General features: G+C 40.8%; 1 protein-coding gene across 7 annotated transcripts in view; it reads right to left on the bottom strand.

Moving 5' to 3' along the window:
- The window catches only part of LOC127611343 (diacylglycerol kinase beta), a 138866-nt gene that overhangs the window by 102372 nt on the left and 18171 nt on the right, over positions 1-18323 (bottom strand). For 3 of the 7 annotated variants that reach the window (XM_052081839.1, XM_052081838.1, XM_052081844.1), the window contains exons 4-15: positions 12795-12815; positions 11512-11662; positions 9736-9798; positions 8351-8602; positions 6608-6760; positions 6224-6273; positions 5906-5980; positions 5169-5288; positions 4974-5091; positions 4793-4881; positions 4220-4336; positions 2434-2532 (exon numbers count right to left, since the gene is read on the bottom strand). In XM_052081839.1, the coding sequence (XP_051937799.1) occupies positions 2434-2532; positions 4220-4336; positions 4793-4881; positions 4974-5091; positions 5169-5288; positions 5906-5980; positions 6224-6273; positions 6608-6760; positions 8351-8602; positions 9736-9798; positions 11512-11662; positions 12795-12815 (1308 nt within the window). The remainder of the gene's footprint in view (positions 1-2433; positions 2533-4219; positions 4337-4792; positions 4882-4973; positions 5092-5168; positions 5289-5905; positions 5981-6223; positions 6274-6607; positions 6761-8350; positions 8603-9735; positions 9799-11511; positions 11663-12794; positions 12816-18323) is intronic. The other 4 variants (XM_052081842.1, XM_052081840.1, XM_052081843.1 and 1 more) reach the window with 4 other exon arrangements.

Here is an 18323-nt window from a genome sequence, read left to right as displayed (position 1 = left end):
TAGACAAGGCTTATAAAAGCAACTCAATGTGCTAGAAACATTCAATCGCAAACAAAACAGCTGAGGACATTCAAAAGAAAAGCAGACAAAAACAAAAGTAGCTGACCAAAACTACAAGAACAAAGAGTGACAACATTTGAACAGCTTACCACAAGCTTTACTGACATTTAAAATAAATGCAAAGAAATATAAAGTACCATTCTAAAATGACTGAAAGACCATACAGTGAAATTGATTTTAAAATGCTGAAAAACCTTCAGCATTTGCACTCGAATCTGACTTCACTTCTGTTGGCAGTTTATTTCATTTACATGCAGCATAAAAGCCAAATGCCACTTCACCATGTTTACTTTGAACTCTAGGCTACACTAACTGACCCCGAGTCTACGAACCTTCTTGCCCTTTTGGGTTTATATTCATTATTTATATTGACATTCAACCAGCATTGCTTTAGGGAACAGCCTGGAATGGTCGCCAGCCAAGTACTGAACACATGAGACAAGAACCATTCACACTCACATTCATACCAATAGACATTTTAGAATCAGCGGGTGTGCATTATTCAGTGTCGTGACTTGTGATTGGTAGTTTTTTCTCCTGAGCTGTGCTTTCCTGAATATCAAATTGGAGGCACAAAAGTGCAGCCAATGATGGCAATTTTTTTCCACGGGTCATATTTCTCATAATGTATTGCTCTCATGTTATAATAATTATTTTTAACAAATATGACAAAAAGTGTTTATTTGGGGAAAATTGCTTTTCCCCCCCAAAAAAACAATTTTCTTCCCCTACTGTTCAGTCCAAACACAGACCAAATCTTAGTTTACATTAAAGCCTCTCGTGAGGCTTCTTCGAAAGTCATTGGACCCAAAACAGAATCAATTTCAAAGTCTGAAACGGAGGCAGGTGCTTGCCAAACTCTAATTCAGACAAAGAGCCACAGCGTGACAGGACATGACGTGCACCTGCTGTTTATACCTGAAAGTGACATGGTTTGTTTTTGAATAGCAAATGAGTAATGTGAGCCTAGGCGGCCCGGTAGTCCAGTGGTTAGCACGTCGGCTTCACAGTGCAGAGGTACCGGGTTCAATTCCAGCTCCGACCTCCCTGTGTGGAGTTTGCATGCTCTCCCCGGGCCTGCGTGGGTTTTCTCCGGGTGCTCCGGTTTCCTCCCACATTCCAAAAATATGCATGGCTGGCTGATTGAACACTCTAAATTGTCCCTAGGCGTGAGTGTGAGCGTGGATGGTTGTTCGTCTCTGTGTGCCCTGCGATTGGCTGGCAACCGATTCAGGGTGTCCCCCGCCTACTGCCCGGAGACGGCTGGGATGGGCTCCAGCACCCCCCGCGACCCTAGTGAGGATCAAGCGGTTAGGAAGATGAATGAATGAATGAATAATGTGAGCCTATTGGTTGTCCTTTCTTATCAGCAGTGGAAATAAAGTAAAAATATTTATGGTAAGTAGATTTATTAGTTATACTTTATTTGAGTATCTATCTAATTTGTTGACTTTTACTCTCTACGTGTTAGAACCCCTGTACAGTGGTACCTCTACAGAAATGAACTATAACATTTTGTAAGTAGAGACGCAGTTTCCATGTAAATGCCCTAATTCGTTCAAAGCCCGACAAAATTCAGATATAAATGTTTCCTAAAGCATAAAAATGCATCAAAATATGTCAGAAATACATGTTAAAATTAGGTTATTGCACAATAAATGAGTTGTGCATAATGTAAAAGACAAAGAATAAATCATTAAAATGATGGTCATTTAACTTTTAACATCATCGTTTTTTTGCCCTCTTTAGTTCATGTTCTTTATCAGAAGTGGGTTTTGCCTGCCGTTTTGTAAAGAACTGATCCAAGGAAGTTTGCTTTTGTCGGCTTTTAAAAATCCTTCGAAAATGTTCAAGGCTAACATCAGCATAGTGAGCGATCTTCCGACTTGCGAACACTTGTCACTTTTCACATTCATATAAAATTACCGGAACGCCTCATTGCCCGAGGGGCGAATGACCATGACGCTGCATCGACACCTCTTTATAAAAAATTATAAACAATTCTTTATTAAAATCTGTCACATCGACACATATCTATCTATGTAGTTGTCTCCTTGCATAGCCACATCTGAGAGGTCCCTCTTAGCCAATGGGATGCCAGGATGATGCTCGGTAATAGCCAATGGCTGAGCAGCTATAAGTATGTTGCATTGAGGAAACTCGGAGCTGCGACGAACAGCCCATTCTATATTTTACTTTTCATATCTTGACATTCATTTCGTAACAAGAGGCAATATTTTCCTGTTGAGCCGTTTCGTAACTTGAAAATGTGTTCAAATAAGAGACGTTCGCAAGTCGAGGTACCACTGCATATCAAAGTACTGTTGTCTCCACTGTAATGTGGTACAATAAAAAGTGCCGTCTGTGACTCACCAGGACGACGGGACAAATGTAGGAGGGTAGCAGAGTATGGTCCCTTAAGGCTCCGCCATCACACTCTGGCTTCACATGGGATGCACATTTATTGTGAAGCTGTGGAGGACAGCAAGTCACACAAACAAACGTGATAATACAGTACATCTATTTACCCGTTTTCTATCCCCTCATGGGGGTTGCGTGTTCACATTTACATTTATGGAGAATTTAGGGGCTTTCCCTAACCTGACATGCATATTGGGGAGAATGATGGAGGAGGCCGCAGTGTTTGGGAAAACGCAAGCGTAGAGTACTAAGGAAAATAAATAATACGTTCTTCATATTTTTGAACAGTCTTGAGAAAAAGACTGAGTGATGGCTTTGGCTGTCAGTTCTGGAAAGCAACCATATGATGTAAAAGCAAATCAGCGAGGTCATCTAGTGGATATAAGTAGTATTGCATCTAAACATAGCACAAACAGTAAGGAAATGTGTTTCGTAAATATTTTTCTTTATTGTAAAAAATGCTTCCTTCCGATAAATTTTATACAATTTAGAGCCTGTTTACATCCCTTAAAAATTATGCCATGCTTGCAAGGAACCTGCATTTGTGGAATCTGCAAGAGTGCTGACCATGTGGCTTGCGTCCATGAAACATAAGACGCAAAGACGTAAAGAACAAACGCAAGGGTCATTTAGTTAGAAGGAGTCATCTTGCATCATGACAACGCAAGGCCTCACACAGCAGCACAAATGCAAACCAGGGGTCGGCAAAAAAAAAAAAAGCCTCCTATAAAACTTACAATGAAGGAAACACATGCTGTATGTATGTAGGAGAATGGACTGTCTCGGGATTGTTTGTTATTCATTCCTTTGTTGTGTGTTCACAAACGTCCCCATAGAATTTATTTTGTGATTTCCTCGCTTGATTTTGTTGTTGCTGTTGTTTTGGTGCATTATTTTCGCTTTTCTTAGTGTCAGTGAAGTGATCATTAATTTCCGTTTTTCAGTGGCTGTCTTTGAACGCCTCTCGAGTCGAACGAGAAGAGAATAGGCAGAGTCTCGGACGCAGACGTGTCTGCATTTGTCGAGACTGTTAAAGCATAATTAAGTGTACGTTTTAAAAAAACCAACACCACATCTCTCCATTTTCGGAGCTGCAACATATATCTATATCTATTTGTGCTATCTTAGCATACTATCAAAATCTTTTTCCATTTTCAAACATTTTTTATAAAGCTCCCGGGAGCCACTAGATGTCGCTAAAGAGCTGCATGCGGCTCTGGAGCAGCGTGTTGCCGACCCCCGGTGCAGACCATCAATAAGCTGGGCTGGAAACTGCTCCCTCATCCCCCTTACAGCTCAGACCTTACTCCTTCAGACTTTCACCTTTTTGGTACTTTAAAAGCATTTATTAGAGCCACCAAGTTTGAAACTGACAATGAAGTCGAAAGTGTTGTGAACGACTGGCTGAGACATCAGTCCAAAGATTTTTACACTAAGGGAATATGGAAACTTGTGCACAGAGGGAAAAAGTGTTTGACAGTACTGGGAGACTATGTTGGAAAAAAAGCAAACTTCTATCTGTATTAAAATTCCTTATACCAAAAAATTCCCCTTATTCATTGAATGACCCCCATATATAAACATTTTTAGGGGCCATTAATTATTCACATATTTTCACTATTTGAATGGTGGGGGCAGACTGTACTGTCAAATCCAAGCTCCATCCATCCATCCATCCATCCATCCATCCATCCATCCATCCATCCATCCATCCATCCATCCATCCATCATTACTCACAGTGATCTGGCACCACACACAGTGGAGGCCGGTCAGGCCCTGGTAGCATTTGATGCTCCGGTGGCATCGGTCACATTTGGTAGGGGAGTTTCCCTCCATCCATACGTGCTGCATAGCCTGGAGACACACATACAAAAACACGCACGCACGCACGCACGCACACATGCACACGCACACGCACACACACACGCACACGCACACGCACACACACAAACACACACACACACACACACACACACACACACACAAGCACACACACAAGCACAAGCACGTTCCTTAAAAGTATAGTTACTACTTCTTGACATCTTCCCTGTACAAACATTAACAAAGAAACGCTCACTTTTTCCTCACCAAAAGGTGCCACTGGACACATTTTGGAATTGTTCTGTAAGATTCAGAAAAAAAAAACCCAAACCCTTTAGGAGTATAGCAGGAGGCGGACTCCTTAACAAGTTTTTGTCATTGTTTTAGTTGTTGATTACTTTTCTGCCGCCCGAAGTACTCTGGCACCTTTATAAACATTATGAAATGGTGTCTGATGAATTACATTGACTTGTTTGTGCGTGCACTTACGTTGGTGTGCCTGCGAGACTTGGCGTAGGTGCTTATGCAGGCGGCGATGTCTTTGGACACACAGCGCTCATGCACCGTGTACTTGCATACTGTCCAAAAAAAAAAAAAAACAACACACTTTTTAGTGGTAACATATGTGTAACATACGTGTACGTTAGCATAGTTGTGGACACCCACTCACAGGAGCAGCAGAGGCCCTGCTTGCGCACACCCAGTAGCATGGTGTGACAAAAGTTACAGTAGGCCGGTTTGTTGAAGTGCTTTAGGCGCCACACGTGCTGGCCGTCCTCCTGAACATTCTAGTGGGAGGCATGAAAATGACAAAATGAAGACAATTGACATGTTTGGCCTGTGAACCAGAGAACTGCAGACACACCGTGTCCATGCCGAGCAGAACCAGTAAGGGGATGGTGGTCAGGCCTCCTCGGATCCACTCTTCCAGGGTGACAGTGCCATCTCGATCGTAGTCGATCTCCTCCATCATTTCCTTCAGAATCTACGGCAGCAGAGGCAGAAAAACTGAGGCACACTTACTACCTCGCATTAGGCTTGGTAGAGATTTATATGTCAATATATATTGCAATTTGCAAAATAGCTAACAACTAGCATTAAAATGACCAAATGATTGGCAGTGGACACGTGGATGTGTTATTGTTTAAAAAAAATCTTTAATGTCCTTTAATTGAGTTTAGAAAACAGTTTGAGTTGGAGAAGCCCTCATTGCCGTCTTTCCAATAGGACAAACCACCTAAATGATCAGCTTAATACACGTTAGAAACTCATTTGACCCATGTTATGGATAAAACAGTACAACATTTGGATTTTGATCGCACAGATGGCAAATTTAGTGTTAAAATTTGTTTGATGCATGACAGAGTGGAATGTTAAAATTAAAACATTGCTCGTAAAGTTGCTAAATGTTTCATGACTATTTCTATATGCAAAATGGAATTGGAATTCACTCGGTATCACAGAATTGTGAGCAATGTTCTCCGATTGGAGAGTTCCACTTTACGAGACACCCACAGGACACCTCATTAAGTATACCAGCATAATCAACCCCCCTGTGTAGTTATTTAAAGTGGCAATAAATTTGTGTGCTCTGCTGCTCACCGGCTGTAGCTCTGTCGAATCCCACTCCAGATACTCGGCAACGTGTACCATCTGATTGATGATGCGGTCCAGCTCCTACCAAAGATCCCAAATAGGACAAAACAAAGCATTGTAGCACATGGATCACAACCTCTCACATCCAAACATGATGTAAAGACGCTTCGATTTCCATATGAGCAGCAATGTGCTGTTTATGCCTCGGAACGTGGCTAGCATTAAAATGGACTGACCATTACAAACGATCTTAATATCAACATGGCGCCTGCCAACCAGCATCTATTATTAGCTCTATGGGTAAGAATGGAAAGAAAAACTCACCGAACTGTCCAAGACGCCGTTGCCGTCCGTGTCGTATAGCCGGAACATGACTGGAAGGAAAATGTAGAGAGAGCTATTTTTTCCTGAGTGACCAGGAATGTCGATCACTAGAAATATCTCCACTGAATGGAAATTAATCTCTTCAACTTGCACCCAAATTCAGTGGGGCATTAACATGGGCATCACGTTATTGTGAGCCAGCTAGCTGGCCCTCTGAGGGGGATTTGAAACCTGATTTGTTCAAGGAACTGTCCAGTAATTCGTTACACTGGTCAGAACTACTGTACTCATCCTTAAGTTGAAATAGCAGTAAAGAGAAAGGAAGGGATCCTCCCTGGCACTAGTTTCCTCCTCAAGTCCAGGTCCCCCCTGCCTGTCACTCACACTCCAGCTTGTCCTCCGGCGTGCCGCGCTCCAGCAAGGAAAGGTAGCAGACGATATCCTTCAGGAAGACCACCTGTGGCACTGACTGTGGGGATCCTTTGTGTGGCGACGGACTGCTACGCAGCAACAATTGCTTCTCCGAGTGGCTTTTCTCTGTCAATGCACAATTTTTTTTAGATCAACCACATATCAAACAACAAGCTGGATGCAGCACAGTTGTGCAATCACATTATTATTATTGTGCATTTTTCATGTAGCTCTTGTACTGTATCTCATTATATGTGTATACGAAGATTATTTGAAAGAGCTTCCCTTAGTTTAACCCTCGTAGTGCACCGCTTGCGATAAATGTAAAATGATGTCTTTGAATCAAAGGCAAAGGCATTCAGAAAAACACGAGAGAGCTGAAACTTATGGAGGGGTTCTAAAATGGCCTAAATTTCATGACGTGATGACATGATAATTCTCAGGCATTGCAGCAATAATAAAAAAACGTTTTGATACCTTAATCTTCAGAATTTACATATTTTGCACCATAGAGACCCATTATAATTCATATTTTTGAATGCATCGTAAACCTAATGTGTATACATGCATTTCACGCGATTATTACGTCAATCGCTTTGTTTTCGCTTGGACAGACGTAAGCATGCCACATTGTTGGGTTGAGGTCATTCCAATTTTGCAACTTTAGGTGGCGTCAGAGGATCGCAAATGAGTTTGCCTTTTTGCAGGAGGCTTCAAACCAATGCATTTTACATGAACACGTCCGGTCGGGATTGTTAGTAGGGCTTGGTTGGGACCTCTAGACACAATTTTTTTTTCCCTCTTGAAAAAAATAAAGAATAAAAAATCCCAAAGAACTAATAAAAACTATATATGTATGGATAGCACAGATACCTCTGAACATTTTGAGTGTTTGAAAAAATAAAATAAAAAAAAGAATGTTTTTATAACACAAAATACATCATTACAAAAATTGTAAAATGCGTAACGTAAGGCCTTTTTAATTTGGAGCACACAAGGGTTAAATTTGATTCATGAGAAACATTTACCATATATTAGAGACACACTATATCGTCCCAATAAAGGATATCTTAGCTTCTTCTCTGTGTAATGTGCAACAAAATTTCTAACCAAGTGTCTAAATTGAATTTGACCTTGAGGATTAAAATGAGTAGAATTGGAACATATAGACAGAAGATAAAATGGAAAAAATAGAGTGTAAAAAAATACACAGTTTGTTCATCATGATTAATTTATGGTAGCTCCTTAAAAAGCAGTTTTACAACTATCGTGAAGCTGCTGTGAAATTATTCATTTTTTGGGGCGAGAATAAAGAATACATGCCTGTGAGCATTGTCTGTCTACATGGTTTGCTGCACCGTTTGTGTTAGTCAAAGAATCACTTAAATACTTTATAACACCGCCATATGGATGCTATTCATTCGATATCGAGTCTTGCTTTCTTTGTTAGCATTAATGAGGCTATGTGCCTGGTTTAAATACGCAAACTTTAACTGTCTTGGTTTGTCACGTGTGACTTCAGACTTCATCTGGGAATAGCGGTAAACAGCTTCAGCCAATGTATCTTGAAAAATGTGCCTCAAGGAAGTTTGTCATACATTCCAATGCACAAGTGTATTAAATAACAAATGTTGATGGAGGCACAATTTTAAACAATCACAGTGGCAGGTGCTCTAAAAATTGGCAAAGAGTCTGAAGATAAATTGCCTGGCTAACCTTGTGAGCGTTTCAGGGGTGATACTGGCAACTGAGCTGGGCCAGCATTGGGGGTCAGGGCATTATTGCTGCTCTGGAAGGGCTTGACCTGGATGCATGGAGAGCGGTGGGGCCCCTCAGGCGTGTGGGCCCCGGTTCTGGACCGCTGCGAGGAGGAGCCAGATGAACAAGGAGAGGTGGTGGGCCGAGTGCCGCAGGCAAGCTCTGGCGTGTGTCGACCCATCGCCGACAGGATGCTTTTACCATTCATGCCTTGGAGACAAAAGGAAGGGGTCCTTTAATACATAAAAAAGTGGAACCCCTCAAGTCGAACACAAGCCCTTAGTTGAGCTACAATAATGTTTTCCATTGGAAAATGATCATTCATTGGATCAAACTGTCACCGTTATTCATTTGGTTTTGTAACGAGTAATGTTTTTAAATTTACAAATGGTGAATACTGTTTGAGGGCATAATTCAGGATTACCTCACAAACACACCACTGAAATGCTCTAATTGCTAACTACTGAAAATGCTCTCACATTCATACACACACATACACACACACACACACACGCACACACACACACACACACACACACACACACGCACACGCACACGCACGCACACCACACACGCACTGCTGATTTTTTTCCCCCCGCTCACACACACAACACCCACATGCATTAATGAAGTACTCTCACCACCACTGATTCTTTTTTCTGCTCACATAAATCACTAAAACACTCATACGTACTACCGAAAGACTCTCATACACATGCAGCACGTCGTATCATAAATTACTCCGTTGTTTCTTGTGTTTGTGTGTGTGTGTGTGTGTGTGTGTGATTCACTTGTGTGAAAAGGAGCATTCAAGTAGTGTTTGTGTGAGTGAGCGACAATCCTGAATTATGTCCCTGACAGCCCCTAGTGTAAGGCAAAGGTCAAGGCGAATACCCCTTGGACTAGTTACCAGCCAATCACAGGGAAATTCTGAATCGCTTTGTAAAATGAAGTTAACTACAAGAAGAAATAAAGAGAAATTGTTGAACACTAGCACATTAACTCTGATATCAAGTATATATACTGTATACCTATATGAAATGATAATCCATTGATGCTCATTGAACACATTTGGGGTGTTCGACTCTAAAGGTTCCTTTGACACAAAAAACAAGGAACATAACACAATGAAGCAAAAGAACATAACACAATGAAATTGCAAAAAGAAGAAACTCATCGGGGAGGCAGGCAGAGTTACAAAACCTGACTAAACAAATGGATTCCACAATGTTAAACAAACAAAACAAACAAAAACAAATCACCCATCAACACAACAAGCAGTATTGTTGGGTGGGGGAAGAGAAGCAGCTACAGCCAACCCGTCAAGGCAGGTCTGCTAGTACCTGTGATGGGGGCACAGGCCACCTCTGTGTGAATAGAAATACCAGCATCAATGGAACAGGACTCTTTGAGAAGGAAACACATTGCGCAGCAATAAGACAACATTGATGCAGGATTATCCATTCTATTTCCAGTGCTTGACGTTCTCCTCCACCTTAATTCCATCAACAGCGCAGAAAATTTACATAAAACGTTGCTTTTAATGAACGTTTGTTGTATCTTTCATGGCCTTTCTTCTTTACCTGACGACACCGAAAGGCGGACTACACCCTGAACTGGTCGCCAGTCAGTCACAGGGCACATATGGAGACGTACGACCAATCACACCCATACTGTCACTGAGTGGGAACCGACCCCAAGCTGTCCGCTCAGAGCTCATGCGTGTGTACCAGTGCACCATCAGCGACTTCGTGGGTTATTTATAATTCAGCAAACACCAGGTGGCAGTGCAGGCCAAAGCAACTGTCCATCCGTTCCACTGAGGACTTGTCCTCATTAGGGTCACTGGTAAACTGGAGCCTATCCCAGCTGACTTTAAGACACCCTACCTAATCGCAGAGCACATATAGACGAACATTCACACCTTGGGACAATTTAGTCTTCAGTTAACCCCACATGCATATATTTAGACATACAGTCTCCAGACAGGAGCTGGGATTAAAAATCTGAATTCTGAGCCAGGCGTGCCGACCTTGAGGGTACTGTGCTGCCCCCTGAAACAATTGTCACCAATCTCCTCTACTGAAGCTATTTATAATTTTACATATTATTCACTTTAGTCCACATAAAACTGTAACAAAAATCTACACAGGAAGTAGACTCAATTACAAAAAAAAGTATTTGTAATTGTTTATGAGTATGTATGTTTGATATTCTATTAAGTTATAAAATCATCAATGTAATATAATTGATATAATAAAAATATCAAATGAAATTGAACAAAAATTAAAAATTCATAGCCTCTGCAAAAATTAAAATACTGCTACTCATACAATATTGATTACGTACACTTCGAACTGGTCAATACGCTGACTAATATTTGCAAATTATAGTGCAAATGTAATAATTAATGCAACATTTTTAAAAAACAATAATAAAATATTATTATTTAAAATATTGAAAATAACAACAAATATATCATCTAGCAAAAGCGGTGGGGGAGAGAGAAGTCTGGGCTTCCCTGCTAAGGCTGTTGCCCCCGCACTAGAGAATGAATGGATGGTACCATCTAGAAATCATGCAAATCCTGTAAATCTCATATGGAAGTAATATAGCAGAATCCCTTTAACAGTGACTGAAATTAAAAACCGAATTGTTTCCTATTTTTTGCCGTTATTCTTGCACTATTATTTCAATACATCCATGCATCCAGCCTTTTTTTTTTAATCTGCTTTTCCTCACAAGGGTCGCTGGAGTGGGTGTGCTGGAGCCTATCTCAGCTGTCTTGGACACCCTGAACTGGGAACACATACCAACTCCACACAGGAAGACTGGATCTGAGATTTGAACCTACAACTTCCAAGCTGTACAGAAGACGTGCTAACCACTAACTCACTGTGGTTGTGAATCATTCAGTTAAAGGTTAATATTGTTTTTGTTCACTATTATCATTATTTTGTTTCATTATTATGTTTCTTTTACTTAACTAGGAGTGTCGATCATTTGGAAGCCCCATTTATGTTGATAAATGTTGTCCCAGGCCATGTTGACGGTTACGCATTCAAGTGTCGCGTTGTATACTGTATGTAGAATTTTTTTTTAATGTGAGAAGAGCTCACCCAGTAAGTTTCCTGCTGCTCGACAACGGTCAGGCGAGGCAGCTCCCGTCTTGCTCTTGAAAGAGGTGAAGAGGTGCTGACACAGCTCTTCTGGGATCTCGTTCTCCAGGTAGGTGGCCATGAAGAGCCGGAAGCCCTCGTAGTCGATTGGCTGCACAAGAAGAATATATATTTCTTCAATCATGACAAACTTAATTTTGTTGAATAGAAAAAATATAAATAAAAAAATATTTTGGTCTCAGCCCGTGTGGAATAAAGTCAAAACGAATGAAATAATAGGAAGACAATGAGCAATTGTTGCCAGATGGAGCTTCTGGAAATGTATTATACCAAACACACCGTTAAATGTACCTATTAATAAATACACTGAATGGAACCAAGCATTGGGATTTACCTCTTAAATAACAATCACAGGTTGGATTTGGTCACTTGTTAATTCATTGCCTTTGGAAAAGGCTCTTGTCTTTTCGAAGTCCAAAATTGATACATGAGTATGGTGTGGAACAAGAACCCATAAGACAAACAAATGGCCATTATGCAGTATGGTGATAAATTGGGTTCTTCGGGAAAATGGATAAAGTCAATTTATTCCATTAGTATACTTTTAATTTCAGAGCAAATGTCATTTCCTGTCAGTGGAGTGACTCCCTGTACTTTTATTCACATAGCTTGTGGCTTTAGTTCCTCAGGGAAATGTTTTAAGTCCACTCACTTACTCCATAACTGGTTGCACTCACTTTCTGTATAATTGGATTGTGTCCCAATATGTATTTTCATAGACTGTATGAGTGCAATCCTTGAGGACCATTAATTTTTTTGCACTTTTCATTTCCTGTCGGTGAAGTCTGTCCCAATGCTTTTGTCAAGTTAGTGTACATTGTTGGAGTTTCTATGTCACTGTAGGAAATGCAGGAAAGCATGTCATTGTGTGGCAAACAGTAAAACAATAATGACCTAGGAGCGCAACAAAAAGTGGAGAGTGAGTATAAATGGTAGCCCTCATGCACGATGAATACCTTAAACAAATACGTGTCACAAACGGCTGAAGAATTGTTGCCGGAGTTCCCATGGTGGTGCATATTATTAACACCAATTAATAATACACTGTCAATCGTTGCACGTATTGGGCCAGTAAAGCCTCAACCCCTGCTGCCACTCACTGATGTCGGCTTAAGCTGAGCAGAACGTTGTGAATGTTGACAGCCAATGTACATGCAACCCACTGACAGAGAGACAAAATCCACACAGCATGCACCCCGAGCACCACCTGGGCCAAGCCTTACTTTGTCGAGAACATCGCGCTGCTGTTTTATGTGTGCATAAGATAGCAAGCAAAGGAAAGAAGGACAAAATGATTCAAGATGATGTCATTACTCTCCATAAATGTTTCAACCAACTTGTCCAGTCAAAATATATTATTAAAAAATGCCCCAAAAAGTCAAAATCTAAGCAGAGATGTTCACAGGCAATATTGTAAAATAATCAGACCAATCCAAAAGAATGCACAAAGGCTGAAAGGCAAAGGTAATATACAACTGAATGAGTATTTAAAATGCATCTTTTGTCATACAATATTTAAAACTATGACGGTTTCGGATTGTGACATCGGCTACAGTCATGAAGAGCTATAGTTTCAATTCATTTCAATGGGGATAGTAAACAAAGGTGCAATCTTGAGAATGAAACAAATTAAACTCATAAGTAAAAGCCCAGCAGTGTTCCATAAACTCTAAGAGAAGGAAATCACATGGGTGCCTTGTATTTTAATTAAATATTATTCCATGAGTTCTATGATAATGTCCATCAAAACATCAAAGGATCCATCCGCTGCACACCAAACAAGGTAAAGTGGATCAGGGTGTGCACTTTTGGATTTGGAATGGAAACAAGTGGTTGCGCGATGGGTTCAGACCCCCGTCATTCACGAAACATCTTCTCCTCAACTTGCCGCTGTTGGTTTAACCCCGCCAGCTCCCAAAGAGACCACCACCGCCACTCTTCTTTCCTTTTTTGGTAATATGCAGCAGCAGATTTTAATTTGCCGTGCATCGTGTGATAAGTCTACACCACACAGGAACACACAACTACAGCAGTAGAAACAGAAGAAGCTGTGTGTGTGTGTATGTGATTTTATTCCCCCCCCCCCACCCACCCATAAATGGATCGCTAGAAAATCAACATCAAGTTGTGGAAATTGTCTCTATTTCACTTTTTTTTTGCATGTGTGTTGTTTTCATTTTCAAGATAAATTGAAGTTGAAAAGCAGTCTTTTTTTCCACTTGTTTCTGCATGGTGAAATCTGTGGACAGCTAACTTTGGTTGCTTTACCACAATGCAAGGTGATGATGTCATGCTAGTGAACAAGATTTGCATTCTGCCTGCTCAACTGGTCTCTATGGGCCAGGTTTATTCATGTTCATGTTCATGTCAACTTTATTGTCAAATGTGCTACATGTACAACATACAGCACAGATGAAATTTCCTTCCTCAGGAGAGAGAGGAGCCGCTGCGGGTGCCCGCGCCACCATCAAAATCATTTTTTACTGCATATTAATGTTTCCTTGATGTTATTGATTTGTTTTTTAAGACACTATTTCTGTGTCACGTTTTTCACTTTTTGCGGTTTACGGTTGTTATGTGGAGGGGATCCTCAACTGTATTATGAGAATTTTTATTTTTCCATTTTCTACAACATTTTTTCCAACTTCCTCCCAAATATTCTGAATTAGTTCGAGTGCGAGAACAGAATGTGAACTTTCGGCAAGGAAAAAGTATGAGTAACAGCACCAAAAAAAAAAACAAAAAAACTTGGACTTAGGATGTCAGTGTAGCTGACCATTAAGTGTGGCTGGACTGAAACACACTGCTTCATGCAAGTGTTGCCCCGCTGCAGTGCACACCCAAAAAGTCCCGCCCCACCCCCAAAGTCCGGCCCCCCTGCCGCTAGCGTCCCACCATGATGGTTCATGGACAATTATGATTCGCAGCTAACATAATTGTGGAGCCCCATTAAAAATCAAGAGGGTTCTTCATGACATGGGCAGTCACCAAGATCGCCTGACTTTGACACTAACTTGTCCTCGGCACTCTCAGTCGCAGTGTCAGATACATGGTGGTCTTGTTAAGAAAAACATCATTTACAAATCCCGAAAAAAGATTTCTCATTTGGTATTTTTAATTTCTTTTCTTTGATTTGAAATGCCTTAAAATCTTTTGAGTTACAAATGTGCTTAAATATCGTCAATATACATTCTTTTAGACATTTAACCCTTTCATGCACACTGTAACCTGATAACTTGACAAACATGTCCACTGTAGTAACCGCTGTCCCTGAAAGGGTTAATAATCTACTTTTGCTCTCTTTGAGCTGCAAATGTCTTTGCCGTTCTCTTTGTTAATGCTTTTAGATGTGCTTATGGTTGTGTGAAGCACATTGAGCTGTTCTGTGAATGAAATGGGCTCGATAAATAAAGTTGTCTTGCTTCACCTCAACCGGTAATGATCTTTCATAGTCTATTCACACCCCCTCTTGTTGGAAAGTTGACACTACTATCAGTAAAACTTTCCACGTCGGTTTGCACGTTTTCAGAGCCCAAGTAATTGATGGAATAGTCGATAGTATAATTGATTCCTAAAGAGTCATTTGTGGCAGCCTACTTCTCATAAAACAATGAACAGCCGGACACATGCATTTAAAAGTTTCGACAAGGTCAAATTTAAGGCAAAAAAAGTTTACCTGTAAAGGTGAGAGTGTATTTTACCTTCAACCAGAATTTTCAAAATCAAATACCCCTAACTTATGCAAGTAGTGTATGTGCTGCTTTGGCCTCAACCGGCTTATGTCAATGTATATTAATCAAAATGAACAGTGCTCTTTTTCAGAGTGTACTTCAGCTAAATGTCTTGAAAGTGAATATGACATTTAGGAGTTAAATATCACCCAAAAAATCTAAATAAATACAGTACAAGAGATAATAAAATAAAAAATAATAAATTTAATAGATAATAAAAAAATAAGTGTAATAAAAATGTCAGAAACCCAATAAAACATGAACACCCACTCTATGTGTTTGCATGCTTCAGTCCTGCATGTCTTTGTAGTGATACTATTCAAATAATTCCACACTTCCTGTCTGCAGCACCTTGCTTCTACATGACCGACATTGCTGCCAAGCACGAACGGCCATGACACGTTTGTATAGTTTGCATTTGGAGAGCGCAAAATCTAATTGAGCTCGTCTGGGACATCCAAACTGATGGGAAAAGGGGCTGTTGCCGGTCTAAACGACGTGTAACTATCATCTTGCATCCATGGCAGAGAAAAAAAAAAGCCTCCGTGTGATTTATCAAACCTCTTTCCAAGTCAATAGGGTTCACGTCAAGTTTATTGGTCTCTTTATGTCACACTTAATACGCAAGGCAGAAATTGGGAATCAGAAACCCAACAACCAGGGCTTTCCCCCGATTCGGTGATGAATCGAATCGTCATTCGAATGGGCTTGGAGAAAACAATCTGCGAATCACAATTGTCGGACTTGGATAAGAGCGACTCTTGGAATATCATATGACTTTTTTGAAGTCATTGTCATTCTGACAAGACTGTGACTGTGGCCACCCTGTATTTACTTTAAAACAATTCAAAATCATTCAGTATTTTTAGATTGTGTTTATGGCCGATATGCCATTTTAATTTTCTGTGCATAGCTTTGGTGCAAGTTTTATTCAGCAAAAGGACGCGCTCGTTGAAAGAGCTTTCCAGCTAACTGCTAAATTGTACTAGCCAGTGACTATTTACAACCTAGGGTTCGAAGCGGCAGCCACCACATGCTGATCAATCGATAGCTCTGAAATCTAAGGCTTCGAAAAGTACTTTGGGAACCATGTGGTGGAGCTCAAGCACTAGTTTGTGCCCTTCATTCATCATTAACTATTTTGATCTAATGGGATTTTTGGATGATGACATATCTTTATTTTGTAAAGATACAAAGAGTAACCATTTGATTCCATTCAGAAGTCATTCATTACTGTCAACACAAACAACAAATCGGGAATTTGAGGGTGAGTCCCACTTCGACCAAGAATAAGAACCCGAATGTTCGCCAGGAAATTACTCTAAAAACACTTCCGATAGGGATTATCATGATACAAGTGGATTTAACACATTCCACAAATGAAATGGTATCTTGAATAACGAGTTGAAATATTCCCCAATGAATCTCGTAACTCAATTTGCATGTATAGCAAATCAATATTCTCCATTGAAATGAAATGAAATTCCATAAATCTGTCAAAATACCATCGCATTATATGACATCAAACCATAAGATACCAGATTAAAAGAGCGAGTAGAGAAATAAACAGACATTCTAAAGCGTAATTAAAGCCAGAAATCACAACAACTGTGTGCCCTCAGCACAGTGCCTTTAAAAGGGGCATGACTTAGTCAATCAACTGATGTGTCACGTCAGGAGTAAGGTTTGCTATTTACTGTGTGAGCAATGTGAATTTTGGCCAACGAAAAGTGCTTGTGAGTCCTTTCATTTTGTGTTTTTGTGTTTTCGTACTGTTTTGGAAGTGTATCAGGGACTGTCACTCTTCTCTTTGTTGGGAGATGGTGCTGACGCACAAGAAGGCATTCTCCAAGTGTCCACTTCACAGATCACATCAGTGATCGCCGTGGCCAACTTAACATCATCCGCAAGTGGAGATGTTCATGCGCTTCTTTATAAATGTGCCCTCCTCCTGCATGGACTCCAGCCATGTAGACAGTAGTACCTCTCCTGTACTGAATTTAAAGGGAATGAGAGGTGCTGCCTCCATTGCCAGTTGTCAACTGTGTTCATGCCCACAACGGCACAGATGCCCGTTTGTCAGTTCGCTCGTCTGCAAGAATACAAAAAGAACGACAACTCCACACTTTGCACTCAACTTGCACTGAGCACAAAAATAGGACCCTTGGTGACACTTATCCAATGAAGTGCAGGGGAAAGATCTGACGAAGCAGGCCCCGGGCAGTAAAATATTTACTTTAATTCAGCTACACACTCAACTGGGACAGGCACTCCAGAGACCCAACTATACGAGCATATAAAAAGTTTATTTTTCCATAAGACTTTCCCTTAACACCAATTGGAGCACGGCATCAATTAGAGGGGCAGCCAGTATTTGATGAATTACAGTGGCATATGTTGGAAGCTTAACCACCAGAATAGATTCCTTGAGTGAAGATGGGAGCTGAGGGTCATATGTTGTTTTACTGTATCATAAATGTCACTGCTACAATATGACCGGTAGTGAGCTTGCTTTGCCGCTATAGTTGTAACTTCAGCATCAGGCTGTATAGTTGATCAATTGTAATGGTGCAAAGAAATAATGTGGGTGTGTGGACACAGTCTCATTTACCCTCTCATCAGTCTCAAAGAGTGATCCACCAGGCAAAAAAAAATTCATTGTTTGTTGCCACTCCTTTTTGGAATGAGACAGGAGATGCCTTCTTTGTCGCCGTTTCACTTGAAGGCAGCCACTGCGCCTGCTTGCACCGCGCGATGACTCATGCATGCACGTATTCGCAAATTGATGGACAACAGAGAGCAAGGTCAGAATTAGACATTGTGGCGCCAGGTGAGCCCACATGGACGTTAAGTCTGTCTGACCCACACAGAGAGCGCTCAAGTCATTCATCAAGCCAACGCAAAAGCGGAATATAAGAAAAGATCGGACAGCAAGATCAAGCAGAGGTAATCGTGACAACAACACAAAAGTTGTTTTGGAACTCGAGTGCTTTAAGTGGAAAAAAAGTGTCGTACTCCCCG

Source organism: Hippocampus zosterae, chromosome 12, assembly GCF_025434085.1.
Source record: "Hippocampus zosterae strain Florida chromosome 12, ASM2543408v3, whole genome shotgun sequence".
In the NCBI taxonomy this organism is placed as follows: Eukaryota; Metazoa; Chordata; class Actinopteri; order Syngnathiformes; family Syngnathidae; genus Hippocampus; species Hippocampus zosterae.
The sequence above is the reverse complement of the archived record's forward strand: the minus strand, read 5'-3'. Positions and strand labels throughout refer to the sequence as shown.